Here is a 27657-nt window from a genome sequence, read left to right on the forward strand (position 1 = left end):
CAATTATCGTCCTGTCTCCAACCTTCCCTTTTTGGCGAAGGTTGTAGAGAGTGTGGTGGCTTCTCAGTTTCCACGACATCTGGAGGAGAATGATTATCTAGACCTGCGCCAGTCCGGCTTTCGCCCTGGGCACAGCACAGAGACGGCCTTGGTCGCGTTGGTAGATGATCTCTGGAGGGCCAGAGATAGGGGTTGTTCCTCTATCCTGGTCCTATTAGACCTCTCGGCGGCTTTTGATACCATCGACCATGGTATCCTGTTGCACCGACTGGAGGGGTTGGGGGTCCGGGGCACCGTTTTGCGGTGGTTCGGCTCCTACCTCTCCGGCCGTGTGTTGGCAGGGGAGCAGGGGTCGACCCTAAGCCCCCTTACTTGTGGGGTGCCACAGGGGTCGGTCCTCTTGCCACTCCTGTTCAACACATACATGAAGCCGCTGGGTGAGATCATCCGTGGTTTCGGGGTGGGATATCATCTGTACGCTGATGATACTCAGCTGTACATTTCCACCCCGAACCACCCCAACGAGGCCGTCGAAGTGATGTCCCGGTGTGTGGAAGCCGTACGGGTCTGGATGGATGACAACCGACTCAGGCTCAACCCTTCCAAGACGGAGTGGCTGTGGGTTCCGGCTCCCCGGTTCAACCAGATAATTCCATCTCTGGCCATTGGGGGCATTCAACTCGCCCCCGTGGAGCGGGCGCGCAATTTGGGTGTCCTCCTGGATGCCAGGCTGTCCATGGATGAACATGTGACAGCCGTGGCCAGGGGGGTGTTCCACCAGGTTCGCCTGGTGCGCCAATTGCGCCCCCTATTGGACTGGGACGCCCTACGCACAGTCACCCATGCGCTGGTGACGTCTCGCCTGGACTACTGTAACGCTCTCTACATGGGGCTTCCCTTGAAATGCACTCGGAGACTGTAGTTGGTCCAGAATGCGGCCGCGCGGGTGATTATGGGGAGTACTAAGTACTCCCATGTGACACCTCTCCTGCGCGAGCTGCACTGGCTTCCTGTGGTCTATCGAGTGCGTTTCAAGGTCTTGATTACGATCTTTAAAGCGCTCCATGGCTCAGGACCTAGTTACCTGCGGGATCGTATTCTGCCCCATACATCCCTACGACCCATCCGCTCGCACAGAGAGGGACTTCTCCAGGTGCCGTCCACCAGACAGTGCCATGGGGCGGCGCCTAGGAGCAGAGCCTTCTCTGTGGCGGGCCCAGCCCTGTGGAATGACCTCCCCCCGGATATTAGGACCACTACGGACCTCCGCTCCTTCCGTGTCAAGCTCAAGACCCACCTTTTCCAAATTGCTGGCCTGGCTCAACCATAACTTCGCAACGCTCCTGATGGGTTTTTTAATTTAGTAATTTTATTTAAGGGGATTTTAAATTGTGTTTTTAATTGTCTTTCACTTATAAGTCAACTCTCCTCCATGCACATATGTATATGTCTCTGTTCCTTTTGTATATATGTTTGACTTATGTGTATTTTTATCCGTTTTGATTGTACGCCGCCCCGAGTCCTTCGGGAGAGGGTTGCGGCTAATCAAATAAAATTATTTTTAAATTATTATTATTAACTAAATTTAACTTAGTTCTTTTTTATTAACCTTTATATATAACCAAAAAAATTCTAATCTTCCTTTCATAGGTACCATTCAATATTTATATCAAATTATTACTTATCATAGCAATACACATGTATACATTATTATCATTATCAATTATTTATTTAACTATATCTATTGTCACTAAATTTCACTAAGTTTAAGTAGTTTTAGATTATACCCTTTCATCTATCAACCTATATCTTTCCAGTAGCAAAACAATCTCATGTCTTCTGCCATTTGTGGTAACAGGCCTCTAATCATCTCCTTAATCAACTTTGTATGGACTCCTCTTTGCAACTCATTGCTATTCAGACACTCATGTAGTTTTGATACCCTTCTTCTGTTTCCTTAATCAGCTTATCTTTAATTGTCAGTGGTGTTTTCAACGATGTTGCTAACAAAATTTCTCTCTTTAAATCCATAAATTTTTTTGTTTTTTCTTCTGTATCTTGCCATCTGGGGTAGAGTTCCCCTCCATTTAATTCCTTTTTCCGTATTTCACTCTTTCCATTTCCAGACACAAACCAATCACCATAGATATCAGCGGATTTAATTTCTTTGTAGTCATTTTTCTCTTCGGTTTTTAAGACTCTAACCATTTTTTCCACTTGATAAACATAAATAAAAAGGGATGTGTTAAAAGGTGGTTTGAAAAGAAAGGAAAAAGCAGGGAGGAGGGAGATAATTTATTTTTGTTTATGATAAAATACCAAGGATGAGAAGATAAAAATTTCAGGGATATCAGAAATGGGAGGAGATAATTTCAGAGAAAATGTGCTCATAGAGAAGGGACCTAACGTAAATTCTAGCACTGCAGAAGGTCAGTCTTCAGGATAGTCTGATAATAATTGTTTACGCCAGTGATGGCTAACCTTTTTGTCATCAGGCGTCAAAAGTGTGTGCACTCACACACCCATAATGCAATGTGCACACAACACCCCCTTGCTCCCTGCGCATGAGTGTGTGACACTCCCCCGCTCCCTCCGTGCATGCACATTTGAAACCCCCCCGCTCCACTCCGCGCATGCACATGTGACTCCCCCATGCTCTGTTTTTGGCCTAGTAGACCTCCCTGCAGCCTCCTGAGACCAAAAATGGGCTGCGGTGGCACACTCTCCCTTGCTCCCCTCGACTCCCACGCATGCGTGCCCACCCCCACACGTGCATGTGTCTCCCGCAAGTGCCACAATCCCCTACGCATGCACAGCAGAGGCCTGAAAATCAGCTGGATGGCGGGAGGATGGAGCTGAGTTGGGGCAACAGCTTGCGTGCCCGCAGACAGGGCTCTGAGTGCCACCTGTGGCACATGTGCCATAGGTTCGCCATCACGGATTTAGGCCTTGGTATGCCAAAAATTGAAATGTGAACTTAATTTGTTACTTAGTTCAATCTCTGAAGTAAACAAAATATAAAATGAATGGCCAGTATCCATGCTTTGGAATTTGTCCACTTACATTATGGACTAACAGCAGTTAGGTTATCCTTATCCAAGGAAGACGATAGTATACATACCTCTTGAAGCTGAGTATAGATGTTCCTTGGCGACTAAAGAGCACCCTTGTATTTGAGGGGTGGGGGGAGAGGTTGGAAGAGGTGCCAGGAAAGGAAACATTTAGGACATAACACGGCCTGCTAATTTGAGACCGCAGTGGAGACTACAAAGTAGTTTTGTTAAGCCTTCATTGCTACACAGTGCAATAAGCATAATTAAAAGTCCTGAAGATGAAACTGAAATACTTTGGCCACCAAATGAGAATGAAGGACTCACTGGAGAAGAGCCTAATGCTGGGAAAGATTGAGGGCAAAAGAAGAGTATATATACAACAGAACAAAAGACCAAAGCAAAATAAAATGAAGCGAAGAACCTAAAACAAGGCCTGGAAGACAACAGATCTTCACTAATTTCCTGACTGAAATAATAGTAGAAACCACAAAAATCTGGGCAGGCAGGAATTGCAACAGACAGATTTTCAGCTGTCTGCTAACCTGTTTCCTCACTTGTGGTTTTCCAGAATATCAAGCAGTTGTAGAGAAATGAAAAGTTTCTAAATATACTTCAATTAAATATTGTTTCCAGCTTTCCTTCAAGAGGATTTTTTTTCTGACTTGGAGTTAAATTTATAAACAGCATCATGCAGAGAAAAATTGTTTGTTTTGCATTTGCGGTTTCCTTTATCAAGAGAAAATGGCTAAAGGATTCATTTTGCTAGCCAGCTCGGAGTTCCTTATGATAATAATTAATTCAACAAGTGAAAGACACATTAACATAGGAATACAGCCTTCTATAAAGGTTCTGAGAAATCTTAACCTAGGTTTTGTGTTTATTTTTTAAGGAAACTGTACAAGAGGGAAAGAATGTATTAGGAGAAATATGAAATATTTGTACAATATATGTTGCTTTTACTAGTATAATATTTTGTTTCCTTTTTTAAAAGGTAAGGTTCTTGTAGTAATCAGAAATTGTGACTCATGTAAAGTAGGCATGAAAATATCTACTGTCATGCTAAGCACAAAAAGGCATCGTGATTACATTTTTCCCCTCTATATTGTAGATTTGAACATCTATCCTTTGACTATAATGATGACGCAATCTTTAAAATGTAATAATAATTTTCTCCCGCAGTACTCAATAGAACGACCGTTCAGGTAAGGGAACGGTCTATTTCATAGAGTCTGCCTACCTAAACAAAATCATCTTCCTATTAACGTGTCAATTTTGACAAAAACATCACTGTGACTTTGAATGTTTGATAGTATAACTTTGGAAGATTAAATATTTATTTGCATTACTCTCTCAATAGAGCTATTTATCTGATTATTCTTTGCAGATTTGCACTACACTGTCACTACCCCCACTACCTGCTACTTTGAGCAGCAATTTTTGTACATTTCTTCAAATTTGTACAATTTAGGCTGTGTTCTCTGTATTCCTGTTAATTTCTCCTGCCCCATTCATAATAATGGTTGCAATCAATACCCATCACAATCATTTAATTCCTTTGGAGTTTAGCTAACCCTTAGTGCAGATTTATCCAAGTGATCCTAGAATGTTCCGCATTTCTAGATATTCTTTGATCTTCCATCTTCGTAATGTAATTGCCAGATATCAACTACTGTCTCAACCAGCTAAAATCCTGTCTTGTCTTTTTACCATGATCATCTTCGCATTATAAACAAACAGTAGTTATGGTATGCTGAGGATTTGTGTTTTTATTGTAGACTAGCTCCCTTTGTTATAAAACAATGAAATACGTTGAACTTTAAGAACGTTGGAATAACAATGATTAATATGATTTTGGATCCATGTTTTCACGGGGTTAGAACAGAGTGGATACAACTGTGGAGTATGACAGACGAGCCTGAGAATGATAGAGTTAGAGACACCTACTAAGAATTCAGTGAAGAATCAATAAATGAGTCCTGGACCAAATAAAAACATATTACTGCTTTGAAACAATGACCATTTGGGCGTTTGAAGTAAGCTTGGTTAAGATTAGGATGGGTTGATAAAAGTAGATGGAATGGATGGAATTACTGGCATGTCCTTGCAAGAGTTAAAAATTATTATTGTACTAGAGTCAATTCAGTAAAATTCTAATGAGCATTTGTCTACCCAGTCAGTAGGAGACAAACCTGAGTTGACATAAAATAATTATTAACTTAATACTAAATTCCTTTCTGAAGTATCATATGACAACAATCATATAACTCAGAAGCAAGGTGTCATTAAAAAGGATTCCCAGAATTCTCTGCTTGTGCTAGACATAATGGGAATCTTCCATTTTAAGATGCAATTATAGGATCAACAGCTTTTGCAGCAGCTAAGCTGTAACTTTGAACTCTTGTGTGTTTTCTCGCATTCTATCCATCATTTCTTCCATCTTCTCCTTTAACTGACAAGGCCTTTATTTGCGTTCCCAATGTATACTTACTGTATGTAAGCCTTCAGATGAAACTTGCCTTCAGATAAAGCTTGCTCCAAATAATAAATTTATTTTGGACTAAAAGAAAATATCATGAAATGATGTGAATTAGTGCTGCCTATATAGTGAGATTCCAAGTCAATATTAAGGGTTGAATTATGTTCCTTAATAAATCAATGAACAGGTATAATGTTCCAATTAATTGGATTCTATTTATCAAGTTTTAAGAATTATCCAGAGAACATCTCATATAGTTGGTCATGTACATGCAGAAATATTGAAAAGGGTTCACAAACGTTTAAGCTCCACTATAAATTTGAGGTACCGTTGTCATATATAGGTGTGAATATTAGAAATGTTTGGATAAGGCTGAACATGTGGAACTTTCCAACTGAATATTTCCCACTCTATAAAATAACATCATGGCTGTTGCTATTTGTTAGTACATAATTGGCAGGATCTGTTGCTAGAGGTGAGTCATCTTTAGTTTCTGTGCAAGATTCAACTGGGTTGGCTAGGTTACAACGTGATTTGGCTTTCTCAGAATAAAGCCGGAATCATTGATAAGATCAAATTGTAAACACTAGAAGAACTAGGACAAAGAAAACAAAAATCTGGAGGAGTCTGGTACCACCTTTTCCAACTAAGTTTATGTATGCTTATTCCTTTTAATAAGATAGCTGGAAAATTAGTTGCTACCTTACTCTTTCTGATCAAAGGGAAGTTCAAGAGATGTTCTGGCATGCATATAGAACATTCTTCCTGTCAGTTAAGATCTCCTATACCACATTAGTTTTCCCCATTATGCAGAGAGAAATTAATTGCAAGAAATGAATAAAAATTGCAAATTGACTGGACTGATTGTCTGGAAATATTTTGTACATCAAAGAGGTGATAATTTTTTCACTGGTCTGCTGATGGACATTGTGACACAGTTCCCTCGAGTTCATTCAGAGAATACCTGCTAGCTTCAATTCTCTCTGAAATGCTCTTCTTTTTTCTAAGTACTCTTGTAAAATTTCTAAAGGAGAATAAAATCTGACAGTGTAATAGTATATCAGTGATAATACATCTATATTGTATGTAGGATGTAAAGGCTTTTCTGTTTTGCAGTCGACAGTAGATGGTGATTAAAATATGCAAGTATTAATTTGAATTGGTTGTGTTACATTAATGACAATTTGACCTGCATTAAAAACTTGGCTTTGCATGATTCAAAGCAATTAGCAGTTTTTACAATTGAATCATTTTTGCATGAAGAACAGAAATGAAAATACGTTCAGGATACAAATTTCTGTTACTACTTGGCTTACTTCCTTTTCATATTGTTTCATCACTATTACTTTTATAAATATTTTCTACAGTGACATCTGGTGGTAATTCAGACGTTTTTAAAATAACATTTGAAATTGAATTCAATTTAAACCTATTTAAAACTAAGTGTGAAAATTGCTTTGTTTTTTGTGGATTTTTTAAGTAAGCAAGATAGGATTAGAAACAATTTTTTAAAAGATTCTGTGGTTGAATTGAACCAACCATTATTTCAGAGTTAATGTTGCTTGTAGTGAGTTAATCCTGATGCTTATTATCCTTGTCCTATCTTCGTATTAGATAGTCTCTTCTTTTTTCTTTTTCAAATATGCTTTAATGGGAAAGAGATAGCAAGGAATGAAAAAGAGGAAAAGATTAGAAATCTCGGTGACTAAAAGTCCTGTCATGATATAGCTCAATACAGTACATGATGGTCAGATTTTTTTGGAATTGGGAACACTTAAAATATTAACCAATAAGATCATTAATTTTTTTTTTTGGTGTTGCTGCATTGGGATTGAAGCTCCAAAGAAGCATAGTGAAAACCAAATATGGAGAATGGTTAGTTGTTAATGTAAGGATGTAGCCAGATCTTCTGAATGTGTAGTTTAATTTATTGACTTTTATTTAATTTGTACATTTGTAAACTACTGTAGTCAGTTTTATCCTTTATGGAAGCAGCCAACCCATAGCCAATACAGTAATAGTAATACTGTATAAAATAACTGAAATACTATCTATAATTTCTGCAAAAAGTCTGTAATCCGTTCTCTACAGCACTGAAGTCCCAAATGCTGTTTAGAACAGGGAGCCCAACCTCTGGTCCATGGATCGGTACAGGTCCATAGAAAGCCAGAAACTGGTCCAGACAAACAAGCGAAGCACCATCCATTGGATGCATGCAACACAGGAAAGCACACCCCCTCTGATCCATGGAAAAACCTCTATCCATGGAATCAGTCTTTGGTGGCCAAAAGGTTGTAACCTGCGGCTCTGGAGCTGTGTGCAACTCTTTGGACCCTCTGCTGTGGCTACCTGTTGGGTGATCCCACCACTGGCTAGCCTTGCCCTCCGCTCCCAGTCACTGCTTGCCTGGCCTGAGAAAGTAAGGGCGTGGGATAGAGAAGCAGCCACCTCACTCTTGCTGGAGCTTCTTCCAGCCCTTATTGGTGCTGGGCGTGCCTTGGTTGCTTGGACATGCAACATGCTCTCCGCCCCAAGATAATGGCCTGACCCAGCCGTGACTGATGCCGGTTTCACTAACATGATGGCTGGTGGGGTGGGAATGGGACCCGGTAGGAGGGGCTGATGGAAAGGGGGACGGCCTGCAGCGCCCAGCCACGGCCTTAAAGAGACATAGAGACACACAGAGAGAAGGGGGAGGGAGAGAGACACATATAGAGAGGGGGAAGGAAAGGGGGAGACAGAGATACAGAGAGATAGATGTAGAGGGGGGGGAGAGAGATAAATAGAGAGATATATACCGTATTTTTTGGACTATAAGACGCACCTTTTCCCCCCTAAAAGAGCATGGAAATGGTGCATCTTATACATCAAATACAGCCATTTTTGGCCTCCTGAAGCCTCGCCCCACATTCCATTTTTGAAAATAATGGTCCGTTTTTCACAAAAATGCCCCTATTTTTGCAAAACATAGCCCATTTTCCACCTGTTTTTTGCAAAACTGGGAGTATTTTTGCCTTCCCCCAGCCCTGCTGAAGCTTGCAAGTGTTCCTGGGGGCGCAGGAAGACAAAAGCGTTTGTTTCTTACTTACCTCTTGGTGTGTCTTATACACCGGTGCGCCTTACAGTCCCAAAAAAACCCCGGTATGTCAAAAGGTTTTTGTGATTCCGGATGTTTTTTAACAACCTTTTCTCTGCCCTAATGACCAGCTCAGTAGGCATGGCTAGGGTGGTCATGTGACTGGGTGGGAGTGAGTGACGTCAAGTTGGCCACGCCCACTCAGGTTTTATGGCTCCCGGTGTTTTTTTTTTCTGTGGGAAACAGGTCCAAATGGCTCTTTGAGTGTTTAAGGTTGCAGATCCCTGCTCTAGAACACAAAGTTTTTACAGCTTCTAAACATCCAAAAAGTGGCAGCTATCCTTAACTTAGGTCAAAGTGTCCTAAAAGGAAAGCACATTTCCCAGTGCCTGATTTTAGGCTCTTTATCTGCTTTACCTGTCAATCAGTGCTGGCTTTCACTAGACAATTGCTATGACTTGGAATTGAACTCATGGAAATCAGTTCCAACCTTATCATTAATGCATCTGAAGAGGTATTGTTTAAATCTGATAAATAGGATAATAGTAAGGGGAAAGATTGAAGTTCATGGGTTCCTTTCAATGAGAAGAAACACAGGTGACATTCATGTTAACTATGTATGTTAATCGGCTTTTTGGCTAGAATTGTTAGCCATGGCCAAGAAATGCAAGGGACTATTTCCTCACAAGCTTGTAATTCTCCTCCTAAAGAACTGTCAAGAATTAACCAGGAGTTTCTAAAGAGTATGCAACCTGTTTATAGTACTACTGCACATTAAGGTACTTATTTCCTGCTTTTGCAAATGGGAATGGATCAATTGTGTTGACAGCTTTGCAGTTCAAATGTTATTTGGGATATATTTCATATAGACAGTTATGTATACCTTTAATTGTGCTGGTTTTTCTTTCTTACAAGGTTGATTCATAATAACTAAATATGATTTGCATTTTACTTCCCATCTGTAATTAACAGGGTTGAACATTGCACTTTATATAAATATAGGAAGCTGTTTTTTTCTTTGCAGAGTAACAAAAATATTTTTGATCTGTCCTGTTGGGAAGAAGCATTTAAAAACTTATCTTTTTTATCTTTCTAAACAGGTACAATATTCACTGTTGATCTGCTTGACCGAGAGACTACTTCTCATTACTGGCTAACTGTTTATGCAACAGATCAAGGTGTTACTCCTCTGTCTTCATTCATTGAAATCTACATAGAAGTTGGGGATGTCAATGACAATGCCCCACAAACTACACAGCCAGTTTATTACCCAGAAGTTATGGAAAACTCACCCAAGGACATTTCAGTCATCCAGATTGAAGCCTTTGATTCAGATTCAAGCTCTAATGAAAAGCTCACTTATAAGATTAGTAGTGGAAATCCACAAGGATTCTTTCATATAAATCCTAAAACTGGTAAGTAGCTGGCAGATGTTATTTTGTGAAATTTACAAATTGATTCTTCGGATTGTTAAATAGAAATTGAACTGGAGAAAATCATTTGAGACTTGGAGAGATTTTATGTACCTGTATGAAAAATATGTGGGCAATATTAGGACTGCTATTGCAAAACTGATTTATATATTGGCCCAATAGGGGGGAAAACGGTTTTTATTGGGAATGCTGACAGTGCATTTGAACATGTTGTGAATAAAATTTAGAGCATGACATTCAAAGTATTTTATTTTCAGCCACTAATTTGAATTCTGGTTGGTATGTGTTTTTTCACACATATATACCGTTTTATTAATACAGACTTAAATATCTTAGATTTAATTTGCCACAGAAAATAAGTATATGGAAGTACATGTGGTAAAGTGCTCTCCAGATCAGGATTAAATGCAAATCTGTGTAGGTAATGCAATCTTGTGTATTTGTGTATTTAATTGTTTAGGTCCTTGAATCCAACAGATCTAGCAATCTCATTGCATTAATTTTTCAGACAGCTTTTGTCATTTATTTTTCTTTCGTCAAGGAATCAGTGAGTTAAACTGAAATATGCACGAAGCGTGCATGCAACTGTTTGGTTAAGCATTTTTGCCCAGTGCTACCTATGCTATGCACATCTGTGTGCCTTATTCATTTGTCTTGTAGGGGCAGAGGTGGGTTTCAGGAGGTACTGTACGTACCGTAACGGATCCAGAAATCCAGCGTGGATTTGTGTACGGGTCCTCTGGAGGCCACGTACCAGAACGCTCCCTCCCCTGGCCTGCTCTCCCACTCACTTCCCCCGCCCATCCAATCACCGCTCGCTCGCCTTTCCGCACCAGGCTTGCCCCACCCGCCCACTTCCTTTGCCGAAGTGGAGGATTCAGCAGTTGAGAGAAGCCCGCGTGGCACGCTCCCTCTTCTCTTTGACAGCCTCCTGGTTTCCAATGGGCATATTTTTCTCCCTCTGCATGGATTTCTTCCCCTCCCCATTGGGTGAAATTACAAAATGAAATTACAAAATGCAACTTCTGTTTCCATCTGGAATATAAAATTGGTGGGGGAAAGAGAGTTTCATGGAAATAAAGGAGATTACAATTGCATCATTGATGTGATGACAATATTTTAATAAAAATTATATCTCCACAAAGTCATCAGCAGTTGGACTTGATTTAACAGTGTTTTATCTTTTAATACCTCTGTTATTTTTTTTTTCTGAATGTACTTTGTCTTCTACTGGGGGTCAAATTCATTGAGAGGGAAGGTTTTGCACACATTCCTTATTCTGCTTCCTTGGATTTTTAAGAAATGAAATCAATTGATTTTTTTATTATAATGAAAGTACCACATGAAAGTAAAAGACTTTGATTTAAGCTTCTTTAAAGGGAAGAGCTCAGCCATATGAACCACTTTAATTCAAGTGAAGAACAGGTTGTTAATTACCTGAAGGCTGCAATCATTACATTGCAATATGCATCGAAAATGACTAATTTTCCTGTACACCGCTTGGAGAGTCCAAGCAATGGGGTTAATTCAGTCTGCTTGCCCTTAGGACTGAGGAACTATTTTTCCTTAAGCCACACCTCCTCCTGGTGTGCTCAATCCCCCAGAATTCTTCCTCAGTCAGCCCGTTTGGACGTATTTAGTTAGAGCTCTGAGCTAAATTGATCCTTTTTTGGCTTGGACTCTCAAATTGCGTTTAAAGTTTTTCTCTACTATTCCTCCAACCTCGTGAGACGTTTCTCTCCTAAATTCTACGATTTTCTTCAGTACAATCTGCACTCGAAGGCCAGGAGGTAAGCTGGAAGGTGGTGGGGGGTGCCCCTCAGCCGATCCTCTTGGGACGGCTTCGGAGGCCTGCCGCTTGTCGTTTAAAACGGCGCGGCTGCAGCGGCGAGGTTCCTAAGTCCCCAGGCCCCTCGTTTGTTATTTTCGTCGAAGTTTTTTTCGCTCCCCGGCCTGCTAGAGGACCTCTGCCGCAGGGAGGAGTGGGCGATCGTCGCCATTGCGAGGCGCGTTCGCCCCTCGCTCTCCCTTAGCCCCACGCTGTTGCGGCGGCCATTTTTAGGCGCGAAAATAGCGCACCCTGCCATGGCCGCCATTTTGCATCAGCCTCGTTGTCAGGAGGCCGCTGGAGGTGGCAGGGCCTAGCAAGGGTTTCTCGGGCTAGGATCGCCACCTTCGCCCTTTGTCTATTTTTGCGAGCGGCGCTGGTTCCTGTGCCATTCCAACGGTCATCATACCGGCTCAGGGAGGAGGCCTTAAGTAAGCGCAGGCCTACTGATTTTTTCTATAGTCATTCTCCTCCCTGCTTCTCCTGCGGAGCCTTGCACCTCGGTGCAGGCCCCAATCCTACCCCTGGGCCTCCGACTGGTGTGAAACATGGGATGATTTCATAGTATTGATTCGATTAATTGTATATATGGCAATTTAACGATCATTTCGTTTTGTTTCCCATTACAGCACCCAGTCTATATCTATCCTTCTGCCTTATCATAGCCTTGCTCCATCTTGTGTGGTCATTGACTATGGACCTGCCCAGTCCTCCCGATTCCCAAGACGCTAGGCCGAGCCCCTCGCAGGCCCCTAGCAAGGGTTCCTCCTCTTCGGGGAGTGGGGGTGCGGGCAAGAGTGGTGGGGGTAACTCTGGGAAACAGCGTTCCAGAACCCCTTCGGTAGCTGAGGCCAAGGATGCTGAAAGGCGCCAGCGGGCCCTTGACAAGCAATTCGAGAAGGCCAGACGCCAGGCAGACAGGGTGCAGTCCCTTTCAGGAGCCCCTCCCTCCCGGGAAGATCTCCAGTCGGTCCTCGCCGAGGAGGTGGAATCCCAGGACCTATCCCCTAATAGGTCATTTGTAGAGCCGGCTTCCCCGGTCCCTTCTTGGGCCTGTGAACAGGTTCCTCCCCCTGGGGATGCTAGCATAGACGATATGCAGGGTGAGGCTTCACCCCCCCTAGTAGAGGGCTTGGATCCCGATTCTGACTCTGAGGAGTTATCGCCCCGCATGCAGGAGCTAATGGCCCGCGCCATTGCCAAGGGCATCACGGAGGCCATGAAATTTAAAAGTCCTACCGCAGCGGCCCCTAGGGGTCCCAAACCCGATCAGGCAGCTCCGCCCCCAAGCAAGCGTGCTCGCCATCCTTCCCTGGAATCCTCGGTGGTCAGCGAGGCCTCTGCCATTGAGGACCCTGACCCGGAGGTGCTAGGCCTCTCGGACGACGAGGACCTTCCCCCCGAAGCGCCCGCCTTTGCGGGTCTCTTCAAGCCCAGCCTTTTTAAATCGGTCCTTCACAAGGTCAAGGCTGCCACCAGGGTGGGGATCAAGCCCAAGCCGACCGCGCCGGCGGATGATGCCCCTCCGGCTAATCCCAATGCGGTCATGTTTGATGTGCCAGCGCCCCAGCAAGAGCTGGTTCCGGTCCCGGGGCTGTTCCTCGACTTAATCCAGCGCCAGTGGGCTCAGCCAGCCACGCAATCCTCTCCCAGTGGGGTAGATAGGAAGCTTTATACTATGGAGCCAGTGTTGGAGGACCTTCTGGCCCTTCCCACTGTCGACCCGCCCATCGCTGCGCTCACTTCCAACTCCTCGCTACCGGCCGACCTCCTGGAAGGCCTTAAGGCGGAGGACAAGAAGGCGGAAAAGGCGTGCCACAAGACCCATCTGGCGGCTGCCTGGGCCATCAGGGCCTCTTCTTCCGCTTCCTTTTTTAATAGGGCCTCTGTGATCTGGCTGCGCGAGCTCCTAAACAAGCTCCCGGCGGGAGACATCCGTCTCCACCAGGACGTGTCAAAAATAATCGCGGCCTCTCAGTATGCCGCTGACGCGTCCCTCAATGCCACCAAATTTGCCTCCAGGGCCCTCGGTTCTAACATAACTTCCCGTCGACTGATCTGGCTCCGACATTGGCAAGCGGACCAGAAAAACAAATGGAAACTGGCTTCCGCCCCCTTTAAGGGGTCCAAATTGTTTGGCGAGTCCCTGGATCCTCTCCTCATTGAGTCCAAGGACAAGAGGAAGATCCTACCTTCTCTAAATAAAAAGCAGGAACGTAAGGCCGCTCCCTACTCCAGGAGGCAGTCCTTTCGTGCCTCCGAGCCTTCCACCTCTGCCTCTTCCTTCTCTCCCTCTAATAGGTCCTTCGGCCAGCAGGGCGACAGGTCCCAAGACAGAGCGCCTTTTCGGGACAGAGGCAGGCAGCAGTTCGGCTTCCGCAAGTATAACCGCGGTGGGGCCTCCAACAGGCCGTTCCGTAAGTCAAAGTGACTGCCAGGGCTTGGCGCCCATCGGGGGTCGCCTCCAGCTGTTCGCCTCCCATTGGGCCCAGAACGCCGAGGATGCTTGGGTTCTGCAGACAGTCAGGGAAGGCCTCTCCCTGGAATTCCTGTCCCTTCCCCCCCGGACCTTCATCCGGTGCCCTGTCCCGTCCTGCCCCCAAAAGAGGCAGCGTATGGACCAGGAAGTCCGTCATCTCCTGGACATCAGGGCCGTGGAACCAGTTCCCCAAGGCGAAGAGGGGAAGGGGTTTTACTCCATCCTCTTCCTGGTACCAAAGAACTCGGGGGGGTGGAGAGCCATCTTGGACCTCAAGAACCTCAACAGGCATATCGCCTACCGGAGGTTCAAGATGCAGTCTCTGCAGTCCATTCTGGCGGGGATTCGACAGGGAGATCTTCTCACATCTATAGATCTCAAAGAGGCATACCTCCACATCCCCATCCGTCCTCAGCACAGGAAGTTCCTGCGCTTCTATTATGCGGGTCGCCACTTCCAGTACAAAGCTCTTCCATTCGGCCTCTCGTCCGCTCCTCGGACGTTTACCAAAGTGCTGGCGGTAGTGGCGGCTCAGCTAAGACGCAGGCCCATAAGGCTCCAGTGCTACCTGGACGACATTCTTATCCAGTCGTCGTCCAGGCAGCAGGCCCTTCGGGATCTCCAAACCACTATGAGATCCCTCAGAAATCACGGCTTCTCTCTAAACATAGAGAAGAGCCATCTCACTCCAACCAACAGACTTGTACACCTGGGGGCGGTGATAGATACCAACTTGTGCAGGGTTTTCCTTTCCCGAGACAGGTTGACCGGTCTAAGGTCCATGACCCACAAGGTGTTGAGCTTGAGGCAGGCTCCAGTGGTCCTTCTGTCGCAGCTGCTGGGAAAAATGATCTCCTGCATTTCCATCGTGCCGTGGGCCCGCCTGCATTCCAGGTCTCTCCAGTGGCTGCTGCTGCCGCACCAGAGGGCATCCAGGAGCAACTCTACCAGGCCGATTCGAGTTCCCCCGGACGTGAAGAGGTCTCTCCGCTGGTGGGTGTCTCCGGCCATCCTCAAGGGCCACCTATTCAAGGAACCCGAGAGGTTGATCATCACCACAGACGCCAGCCTCTCCGGCTGGGGAGCCCACATGGGGTCCCTGGTTGTTCAGGGCAAGTGGTCCCAAGTGGAATCCAGCTACAGCATCAACCTGCTGGAACTGAGAGCTGCTCGCCTGGCCCTGCGCCATTTCAGCCGGCCCATCCATCGCCAACATGTGCTTCTGATGACGGACAATGTGGCCACCAAGGCCCACATCAACCGCCAGGGCGGCACCAGATCCAGGGCACTGATGAGAGAGGCGGAGTCCCTGGGACACTGGGCGGAGCGCCATCTGGAATCCCTTCGCTCCGACCATATCTCCGGAGTGGACAACACACAGGCCGACTGGCTGAGCAGGACGACCATAGATCCTGCGGAGTGGAAACTGGACCCTCGCCTGTTCCACCAGATGTCCGACAGATTCGGGACTCCGGCCGTAGACCTGTTTGCGTCAAGGGACAACAAGCAGCTCGACCGCTTCTACTCCCGGTTCTTCACCCCGGGGGCGGAGGGGACAGACGCACTGCGTTGCAAGTGGCCCCGCGAGCTACTGTATGCCTTCCCTCCCCTGCCTCTCCTTCCTCAATTCATCTCCAAAGTCATCGCAGAGGGAGCAGAGGTCCTTCTCGTGGCCCCGCATTGGCCCCGCAGGTCGTGGTTTGCCGACCTTGTCCACCTGTCGGTGTCTCCTCCATGGCGCATTCCTCCGGACCAGATCTCCCTCAGCCAGGGGGCCGTGATTCACCCAGAGCCCCAGTGGCTCCAGTTGGCCGTCTGGCACTTGAGGGGGACCAACTGAAAGGCCAAGGCCTGTCGGAGGAGGTAGTGAACACCATTCAGGCGGCTAGACGCCCTTCAACCACTAGGATTTATGATGCGTCCTGGGCCGCCTTCGCCAAGTGGTGTGAGGAGCTGCTCATCGAGCCGACGACCGCGCCTGTTCCCAGAGTGCTTGACTTCCTTCAAGCGGGACTCAACAAGGGCCTGGCCCCGAACACCCTTCGACGCCAAGTGGCGGCTTTGTCTACTGTCTGGTCGGGCGACCACCTTTTGCCTCTCAGCAAAATCCCGAAGGTGCGTCTTTTCCTCAAGGGCGCTTCTAACCTTCGCCCTCCCACCGTTCATCGCTATCCTACTTGGCAGCTGTCTGTGGTCCTGCGGGCCCTCTCTGGCCCTCCATTCGAGCCTTTACGCACTACTTCTCTTCGATTCCTGACGCTGAAGACGGCCTTCTTGATTGCCATCACGTCAGCTCGCCGGATTTCGGAGCTGGCGGCTCTCTCTGTTCGCCAGGATCTGTGCGTCATCCACCCTGACAGGGTCATTTTGAGGCTGGACCCGACCTTTACCCCCAAAGTAAACTCATGGTTCCATAGAGCGCAAGACATTGTGTTGCCAAATTTTTGTCCTCATCCGTCGCATCCCAGAGAGCGAGCCTGGCACAATCTTGATGTCAGGAGGGCCCTGAAGGTCTACATCGCTCGTACTGCGGAATTCAGGAAGTCGGAGGCTCTTTTCCTCTCCTTCCAGCCCGGTTCCCTAGGGAAGAAGGTCACTTCCTCCACAATTGGCAGGTGGCTTCGCGCTTGCATTGCGACTGCCTATGAAAGTCAATCTAAGGCCGTTCCGCGCGGCATCACTGCACACTCCACACGAAGTGCTGCTACTTCAGCGGCCTGGGCCACCCAGGCCTCGATCCTGGACATCTGCAGGGCCGCTACGTGGTCCTCTCCTTCTCCATTTGTGCGACACTATAAACTGGACATTTTCGCCTCGGCTGAGGCGTCTTTCGGCAGGCGTGTGCTCCAGGCGGTTGTGTCAGAGACCGAATCCCGGGAGCCTTCTTCTGCCCACCCAGATGGACAATAACTTTGGTATGTCCCATTGCTTGGACTCTCCAAGCGGTGTACAGGAAAATGACCATTGGCTTACCTGAAGGGTCCTTTTCTGTACACCGCGGGAGAGTCCAACCCACCCTGGCTCTCAAGGCCGGGATTCGGGTTCCTCGTGTCAACAGTACATCATCTTGGACGCTTCGCTCCGTCCGCACGAACTGACTCCTTCAAAGAATTCTGGGGGATTGAGCACACCAGGAGGAGGTGTGGCTTAAGGAAAAATAGTTCCTCAGTCCTAAGGGCAAGCAGACTGAATTAACCCCATTGCTTGGACTCTCCCGCGGTGTACAGAAAAGGACCCTTCAGGTAAGCCAATGGTCATTCTCAGTGGACTGGCGTCAAATCTGCTCTAATTGTAGATCCATTTGCCTAGTACCAATAGATTTTGCTAGATACCTATAGAAAAAAGTATCTTGAGCTGAAATGTGTTTTGTTATGCATTCTTGATTGTGAATGATGATAATGGACAAATTTATTTTTATTCGCCACATAATTTTTCCTCTAATAGCTACTGCATTCAGTTTAGTTTAGAGAGTGGTAGACAAGCAGTTAAGATACTAAGCTTGGGACCGAAAGGTTGGCAGTTTGAGATTCAAGCACCATGTGACAAAGTGAGCTCCCATTCTTACCCCAGATCCTGCCAACCTAGCCTTTTGAAAGCATGCAAATGGACATGTCTTTTGCTGGCACACTAAGCTAGGAAAAGGAGATGTGCATCATTTCCCCTACAGTTTTTAGTTTTAAAAAATAAACTGAATTTAAACAGACACAATTTTCAAATCAGGGTATCAACCCATAACACATAAGAAAATGCACATCATGCCATATTTATGTAATATGCAAAATTATGCAATAACTAAAGTACCATTTCTGACTCTAGTAGTTGTTTCCCTGAATCTGGTTGGAGTATTTGGAGTATGAAGTTTGAAGATACATATAGGAAAATGCAATCTTCCAGGTAGCACAATAAAATGGCACTAAGCAAGCCTTTGAAGCAAATCATGCTGCTTTCGTAAATGGAGTGGGAGCCATTGCATTGACACAGCACAGGTATAATGGGGATAAATATCTGCTTTAATTAATAAGATTACGGTCATCCTGGGATCAGCTGCCAATTCTGAACAGTTTTTAAAGGTTGCCTCTTATGACACAGTGCAGTTAGAGGCTGCCTGCATTAGTTGGTTTCTATTAAATAGATATTCAATTAGAGAGCAGAAAATCTAATTCAAGTATAGATTTGTTAAATGTGATTGAGAACATTATGGAATCCAGTGTAAGTTTCAAATCTTTCCATTATGATAACAATGGAATTATCTGAATCATACTGATAACAATATCTTCATATTTCATTAATTATTGTTCCATTTACCAATGATAAGACCATAAAAAGATAAATGATTAGTCCCCTTACAAGTTAGTCTCACTTCAGCAAGCTATTCAGGATTACAGTTATCATTTGGGGAAGCTCCCCTATACATATTTACTAAATAGTTAATTTTATTATGTATTTTAACAATTAATTAGATGGCATTCTCCTTCTCCAAAGTTAGTGGAGACGGCGGTCATGCATGGGTTAACTCAGTCAGTAACCAATAGAACTGAGTCTACCAAAGTGATGTCATCGCCTCTGAGGAGCATGCTCCTCCTTTTTTAGACTCAGTTCGATTGGAACTGGCTGTGCTAATCGCTTTCTCCTTAACTAGTATTTAATAATTGACTATTCTAATTGGATTTAATTGGCTTTTACTCAAAGAACAAAATTTCATCTAAATTGGAAACGGAGAATAAGCTCCTACTGGACCTTTGGAGGCAGGACTCTCAATAGCCCCTGGGCAGCTGGAGAGACATTGCCAGGGCTTCTTCGAGGCTTTTGCCTCCTAATTTGCCTACGGGCTTCTGAGGCTCCCTGGCTAACAGCGCAGTTTTGCAATAGCCGTTAAAGGCTCCGCTTAGTGCTGCCGCCTCTACTGCCTTCCCCTGGCTGTTCCTTGCCTCCAGCGCCCCTGACCGCCACTGCCAAAAGCCGTCGGATGCCGCAGGGAACCTCCAAAAGCCGCCACCGCTGGGAAGCAAAGCCGCAGCCACCTCAACTTGCCGTTCTTCCGAGCTCCCGCTGCCGCTGGACCACCGTGGCTTCGCCCTTGGCTCTGCAGACTTGCCGCAGGGCCTCAAACGCCCACATGTACTTCGCGGCCTCAGCTAGCTCGTGGCGCCGACCCATAGGCTCTAAAGCCTCAGTGGCCATCTTGTTTGGGTGCGAAAATCATCTGGTGGCCATTTTAAGTTTCTTCAAGAGCCGTGAGTACAGGCTATGGCCTCCTCTCCTAATCCTGAGCCTCAACTGCCCCCAGTCTCCTTGGCCCCTGCTCCCAATAACAAACTCCCTTCATCTGGGGCCCACAGGCGCAGGCCTGCTCCTGAAGATACCCCCACTGAGCCCCCTTTCAGGAACCCAGGCCTAATCAGGGGGGCTTAGATAATCCATCCCCTCGGGAGGATGAGAGGGCCTCTTAGGTCCCTACAAAGAAGGCCAGGGCCAAGATCAAGCGCCTGAATCTCACATATTCCAGGCCCAGAGGCCTGTTCACACCAGTCCCCCTCCTGACTTATCTTCGGATTCGGAGGGTGACCTCCCCTGCGGCTTCCATTCTCCAGCCTGAAGATGCCAGGGGCACAGACAATTTGGCCAACAGTAGAGATGATTCAGATTGTGGCACTAGCATTACCCCTGATGAGGATCCCCTCTACCAGGAAGATATTTCTCCCCCTCCCCGCTGCCGCCGTTCTTACTCACCAGGCATGTTACCTAGACGACATCCTTTTGTTGTCCAGGTCACGCAACCAGGCCCTCCCGGATCTCCAGGACACCCTACAAGTGCTGCAGGAGGTGGGGTTCTCCATCAATCGGGAGGAGAGTCACTTCGTTGCCTGGTGCACTTGGGAGCCCTCATCGATTCCTCTCATGGGAAGGTCTTCCTGTCTCAGGACCGCCAGAGCAGTCTCAGGGATTTTGCCAAGGAGGTGCCAAGGAGACAGCGGGTCCCTCTTCTCCAGCTGTCTCAACTGCTGGGGAAGATGGTCCCCTGCTTCTCCATTGTCCCTTGGGCACGGCTTCACAGCTGTTGTCTTCAGTGGTTTCTTCTGCCATTCCAGAAGACCAACAGCAGCTGGTCCCTAGTGAAGGTCAGCTTGACTCCAGAGGTTCTGCAATCTCTGGTCTGGTGGATCTCCCCAGCCATAGCTCAGGGCTCCTTCTTCAGGGAACCTCCACGTCTTGTAATTATGATGGACACAAGTTTGGCAGGTTGGGGAGCTCACCTGGAAGATCAGGTAGCTCAGGGTCTCGGTCCGATTCCGACATAGCCCACAGTATGAATTGGCTAGAATTGAGGGCCATCCATCTGGCCCTCCTTCATTTCCAAACCTCTCTTCAAAACACATGTGCTAATTCGGACAGACAACCTTCTATCTCTCCACACCAAACACATCATGGGGTCCGACAATGCCAGGGCAGACTGGTTGAGCCACACAACGATTGATCCAGCAGAGTGGAGCCTGAATCATCGTATTTTCCACCAGCTGTCATCCAGGTACAGGACTCTGACTCTGGATCTCTTCACAACGGCATTCAACAAACAGCTGCCCAGGTACCTGTCTTGCTACACAACACCAGGCGCGGAAGGGACAGACGCTCTACAGTGCAGGTGGCCTCGTGGTTTCCTGTACGCCTTCCCTCCCTTCCTCCTGATACAGAGGGTGATTCAGAAAATGATAGAGGAGGAGGCCAAGCTCATTCTAATCGCTCCCCTTTAGCTGCGTCGACCATGGTACTCAGATATGGTCAATCTTTCTGTGGAACCTCAGTGGCTTCTCCCAATGATACCGTCCCTCCTTCATCAGGGCTCCATTCACCATCCCGACCTGCGCTGGCTCCGCTTAACCACTTGGAGGCTGAGCGGGTGGTCTTGAGAGCGGCTAACCTTTCCGAGACAGTAATCCGAACTATTCAAGCCCAGCCACTAATAGAATCTACAAATCTACGTGGCAGATCTTCATGGCTTGGTGCCTGTCTCGAGGAGAGGACCCTCTGAAAGCTTCGGTTTCCCAACTATTGGAATCCTTGCAATGGAGGCTTGATAAGGGACTCTCCCCGAACACCTTCCGGTGGCAGGTGTCGGCTCTTTCCTCAGTTCTCACACTTCACCGAGACGAACCCCTCTCCTTGCACCCTCACGTCCGCAGGTTCCTTAAGGGGGCTTCTAATCTCTGTCCTCCTGTCATACACCGATTTCCCTCCTGGGATCTGACCAAAGTCCTTGACTTTCTCACTGACCCGCCCTTCGAACCTCTCAGGTCGGCCTCCTTGCATCACTTCACGCTTAAAACTTCATTTCTGGTGGCCATAACATCTGCGCGGAGGGTTTCAGAACTGGCGGCTCTTTCCATCCGGGCTGACTTGTGTGTATTCCACCCAGACCGTGTGGTCCTTTGCATCGAAGGACCACATGGTCCTTTGCATTTGTCCAGAAAGTGAATTCGGCATTCGCTCTGTGGATCTCACTCTTCTGTCCTGCTCCATCTCACAGTCTAGAGCGCAAATGGCACAAACTAGATGTCAGCGTGCTCTTAAGATCTACATCGCCAAGACAGCAGTCTTCAGACTCAGCGAAGCCCTCTTCGTATCTTTCCACCCTACCAACAAAGGGCTGAAAGCTTCTCCATCCATGATTGCCCAATGGATCACATCTGCCGTTGCACAGACGTACATCACGCATTATCTCCCACCTCCTTCCAACATTACGGCTCATTCCACGCGCAGCGCGGCTACATCAGCGGCATGGATATGGCAGGCCTCGGTGGAAGAGATCTGCAAGGCAGCTATCTGGTCTACTCCTAATTCATTTATATGACATTATAAGGTGGATCGGTATGCGTCGGCGGATGTGGCCTTTGGACAGCGAGTCCTTCAACAAGTTCTTCCTTCTTCCAGCTCCTAGGCCAGTCTCATTTCCTCCCAGGGACACGCCAGCTTTGGTATGTCCCATGGATGGCCGCTGTCTCCACCAACTTTGGAGAATGGGGCGTTGGTGCTTACCTGATATGCCCTTTCTCTGGGCAGGTGGAGACAGAGGTCATCCCCACCCTTTGGGGTCCTGGCCTACTTCGCAAGGGAAATCTGGGAGCATGTTGTGAAGTCACAGGACGCAAAGCGATTGTTCACCGCAGCAGTCTACATATCTCTTTTGTCAAGAAAAGCAGGAGCATGCTCCTCAGAGGCGATGACATCACTTTGGTAGACTCAGTTCTATTGGTTACTGACTGAATTAACCCATGCATGACCGCTGTCTCCACCTGCCCAGAGAAGGGACGTATCAGGTAAGAACCAACGCCCCATTCTTTTATGAACAGACTATCCTAGTATATTTTTAGCAAAGAAAAGAAGCTGTTGGTAATCAGCTTCTCACAAGATTCTCATAATCTCATAAAAATGAGATTCTCAAATCTCATACTATTTTGAATTAACTTTAGAATACCAGTATCTAAAATTCAATGTATAACAGCAGACAATTTATCATATTTCTGCTATCAACTCTCCTGTCCAACACTGTGATGGGTCATCTGGAGACTGGGCAAAGGAAAGTGTGAGTGTAAGCAAGTTCCAAAGACTTCAAGTTCCAAAGACTTACTTAGCTTTGGAGAATTTGCTAACATTAACTAGGTGGGCAGTTTTGACCTAGAAATGTTTTTAGGACTACCTGCCTTTGAGTTTTGCCCAACACAAATATTTTTGTTTTCTCAGGACACATATACTGTACAATTTATACCTTGTCTTCAAAGTAATCTACCTTTTAATTTGCATATTTTAATATTGTCTGGGTTTTTCATTAGACCAGAAGTCTTATATATTGTCTTTTGCCAAATTACTAGATAATTTGGCAATACAGTTTATTACTTTCAAATAATAAACAAAAGTGGAGAAGTAAAAATATTTCATCTAGATGAGTTTTATTTTACTAAGCTTATGGTGCATTTTGTTCACGTATCTGCCATTCTTGTTAAAAAACAAACAAACCTCAGAGTCAGATGATCTTGATTCTCAAACACAATGAAATAATCAAATAGATTAAAAATAGCATCAACTACATTTGAGCTTTATCTTTGAGCTTTCCGGTTTCCTAGCCCTTTTTAATTTAACCAAATGGAAATTAAGCAACAGAATAGTACATGAGTGGGAAGAAACTTGAGATTAAAGAAATTTCACATAAAGTCACATCAGAACTTCTGTATATAATTGTAGAACCATCTACAGATGGGGAAATTAAAATATGGATTGAATTGCTCTTTTGGTTAAAGAATATATAATTTGCTTTGATAAGCAATACAAGTGCTCAGTAGATTAGTTTTAGACTTAAATTTGCCAAAAGGTATAAAATGGTTGTATTTTTCATATCACAGGAAACAAGGATTTGTTTTAACCACAACTTGTAGAATTCATTATGTAGAAGTCAATCATGCTGATTAGCAAGCATTCATGACTTGCCATCAATTCCTTCTTTGTAAATCAAAGACCCTAAACCTATATAAAAAATAATGGTATCAATGTAGTTTACTTTTCTTTAAAAAGCTGTTATTTTTTCATATGAAATAAACATCAAGACAAATATATTGAATATATATTTGAATATTGTTGAATATAGTTGAATATTGAAATACATTATTTAGCTTTAAAGCAGAACTATTGAAATATAGTCAGTTTAAGTGACTTAAATCTTCAGTTAATTCATAAAACAAGTCAGGGGTCTCCAACCTTGGCCACTTGAAGACTAGTGGACTTCAACTCCCAGAATTCCTCAGCCAGCAAAGCTCAGCAAACCTGGCTGAGGAATTCTGGGAGTTGAAGTTCACAAGTCTTCATGTGGCCAAGGTTGGAGACCCCTGCTCTAACAGACTTGCTTAAATTTATGTGAGGGATTCATCCTAAAACAAAAACTAATATGTAGTAAAGCAATAAAACATTGAAATTTTGTCCAATCGGTCAAGCACTTTTCACAACTACATAGGTATCATCTAGTTGAAGTCTTATCCTTCCAAAAATGTTGCCCTCGGCTGACATTTTTATTTGAAAGTAAATATTTATTAAAAGTTGCTCAATTTATATTTTGATTAATGTCTGCCTTGTCCTTTCAAGAAACAGTATTTACAGTATTGTGAACAGGACGTCTTTTGTTTTTAAAATAACCGGATTAATTTAAATTCTATGCAATTAAGTTCTTATTCGTTGTTTGTGAATTCATATAAAATATATAAAGTGCCCATAAACAGACTTTCATGGTGAGTGGGTAAAGCTATGAGTGGCTAGTTCCTTTTGTTATACTCTGAATGTTAGTTTTATTGTGTGTTGTTCTTGGGCAGCAAGCCAATGTCTGGATCCATCTTCTCATGTGGCATTATATGACTTAAAAGTCTAATTCTTGCAAAATCTGCAGATTCATTATCTTAACATCTTAATGCTGCTTAGAGACTGAGGAAGTAGTCTGGTACCGGCACATATGCACTCTAATGGCGGTACTTTGTAGTTTTGCTGAAACCAATTCTAGTGTTTCCTGACAGCTGATAACATAGTGACTGTTACAGCAAAATACCAACTATGAGCTAAAATGGTAACCTTTGATCTAGCACACGAAGTCCTGAAGACTTCCTTGACAAACATACCAATCAAACAAGTTTGCCAGCATGTACTTTATTGACTTTGTGCTAAGTAGGTGTGCCATCTGCTACCCATAGGGCACTGGTACTCACTTATTCATTCACAAGTTATACTGTAGGGCAGCTCTTTGGATGTCAGTATGATTGAGGTTGTAACTCGTTAAGCCTATTTATAATGAGTATCCAGTTAAGGAAAACTTTTTAAAAGATAAGGCAACAGGAATACCATTATAGAAATGACATTATCTTAAGAATACTTGCAGTTTTGCCCTATAATTATTGTAATTTGTTTTAAGGATGTAGAATGCAGTCTGTCTAAATTTTCCAATAAGTGTTACAATAGAATTTACTTAAGCTCCAGTTAAGCTGGATAACCTAATAGAACTATTCATGCTTAAAATGGAGAACATTGTAAAATGGGTTTTCAGGAATGCATCTCTGGCTTTTCAACTTTCCATTTAAAGGAAATTCTGTAACTGGCAATTCTAAAACTGTTTTAAGAAAACTGTAATTCTATAACTGGATCAGCTTCATAATATACCATTAGATCCCTTTTTTGTTATGTGTTTATGCATAACAAAAAAGGGATATAGAAGGGAACAACTATACTTGTAAGTAAAGTATACTACATTTGGTGTTGACGCTGCTATATGTTCTGTGGAATAGATTTTTGCATTACATATTTTCACCATGTCTGTCTAGTTGGAACTAATTCCAAGAATGAACATGTAAAAGTGCAGGAAAAGAATAGATTTTGAAGAACGTTCTTAGACAGCCTTAAGATGATGTGCTAACGTAGATGGTGCCAGATGGTGGAATATGCTAATTGATGTTCAATCTGTTAGAAATCAGAAAATAGCCCTGCCAGAAGTATAGAGGTCAAAAAGTCAGACTGAAAGTATATCCAAATGCTGACTTATAATTATCTTTCAGGCTGTAAAAAAACAGTTGATGAGAGCCTATTCTTGTTACTTCCTTACTATTTTGTGAATGTTCCATACCAGTCCATTAAAAGCACTTTTTAATTAGGAACTCAGCATTCATTTGAGCTTAGTGTATTGCATTATTGATAGTTAATAGTGAAAAGGGTCAGTTTAATGATAAATGGGAAAGCTGTGTCCACATTTTAGCTGGAGGCATGAAGAACTTTAGCCTGGACAAAGTCTGAAAACATGAGGCTAAAGGAAAACTACACATGTTTATTTCAACTTGGACGTTTTTCCTTTATGATTTAAAATTTTAAGCAGCTTGATTTCCTTACACCAGTGTGTCTCAACCTTCCTAATGCTGCAACCAATGTTCCCTCTAATTTTTTTTCGATGTGAGCAGAAAAGTATAGTGTTTGAGCGGCACATTTTCATGCCTGAGCACCCGAATTTTTTTCACAGATGTCACCTAAGACAACAACGAAATCAGTATTATTTGAAACTCAAAGTTATGTTTCTTCAAGGTACCCGCTTAATTCAAAGTGTTATATAATATCAGTATCACTTAACAACGCTCCTGCTTAGCAACCAAAATGTTGGCTCAGAAACTCTGGCATTTGAAGCACGCAACTCTTAAAGCTGTCAAGTTACAAGACCCTTGCACCCCTAACCCTTTAGGGGAAAAAACCCCCAGGGGTCTTCAAACCTGACAGCTTTAAGATTTGTGGACTTCAACTCCCAGAATTTCTCCTCCAGTCCTGTTGGTTCAGGAACTCTGGCATTTGAAGCATGGAAGTCTTAAAGCTGTCAAGTTACAAGACCCTTCCACCCCTAGAAAAAAAATGCAGAGTTCTTCAAACCTGACAGCTTTAACACTTGTGGACTTCAACTCCCAGAATTCCTCCTCCAGTCATGTTGCAGCGACGTCATCTGCGTGGATCTGCTCCATCTCTGCTTTCTTCATTGTGGGCAGGGCTGCTGCTGAAGTTGCCGACGAGTTGCCACCAGAATAACTGCTGCTACCTCCTCCTCCTCCAACAGCACCACCAGATTTGCTCCTGAGCTCAGCGCTGAGTAACCCGTGCCCGCTCCTCCTCCTCCGTGCTTTTGAAGAACCATGAGGCTTTTTTTCCCCCTGCTCCCTCCCCGCCTTCCTACTGTCTCCCGCAGCCTCATGGCTCTTCAAAAGCACGGCGGTGGAGGAGGAGGGGGCAGGCAGGGGTAACCCAGCGCTGAGCTCAGGTGCTCCGAGCAGAGGGGAGGCGCCGCTGCCACGCGCGGAGATGCCGGCTGGAGCTTTGCCGGCTTCATCTCAGCCGCAGCGCCGGGCGGCAAATCCGGCAGTGCTGCCTTTTAGAGGAGGAGGAGGAGGAGGTGGCAGCAGTTCTTCCGGTGGCGGTGGGGGCTTTGGGGCTTCACAACTAGCCTCAGTCGCCCCGTGCTCCTCAAAGCAAGTCTGGGGAAGTCCTTTGCAGGCGGCCCGTTCTAGCTGCCTGCAAAGGACCTCCCCAGCTTCCAAAGCCTGTGGCAATAGAAATCACTGCGCGGCAGTTGAAAACTGCTGCGCGGTGTTTTCTTGCCACCTGCGCGCTAGCGCAGCTGCGCACCTTAGAGGGAACGTTGGCTGCAACCCTTTAATACAGTTCCTCATGTTGTGACCCCCAGCTATAAAATTATTTTATGTTTTCTATATTTTATTTTGAAAATATGTGTGTTCCGATGGTCTTAGGCGACTCCTGTGAA

General features: G+C 45.2%; 1 protein-coding gene across 8 annotated transcripts in view; it reads left to right on the plus strand.

Moving 5' to 3' along the window:
- Nucleotides 1-27657, plus strand: part of FAT1 (FAT atypical cadherin 1) — a 489274-nt gene that overhangs the window by 43320 nt on the left and 418297 nt on the right. For all 8 annotated transcript variants that reach the window (XR_014175910.1, XM_081959700.1, XM_081959694.1 and 5 more), the window contains exon 3: nucleotides 9706-10020. Coding sequence is in view for 7 of the 8 variants with exons in the window: in XM_081959700.1 (XP_081815826.1) it covers nucleotides 9706-10020 (315 nt within the window). In the remaining variant the exon portion in view is untranslated. The remainder of the gene's footprint in view (nucleotides 1-9705; nucleotides 10021-27657) is intronic.

This window comes from Natrix helvetica (genome assembly GCF_964273705.1).
Source record: "Natrix helvetica genome assembly, chromosome: 7".
In the NCBI taxonomy this organism is placed as follows: Eukaryota; Metazoa; Chordata; class Lepidosauria; order Squamata; family Natricidae; genus Natrix; species Natrix helvetica.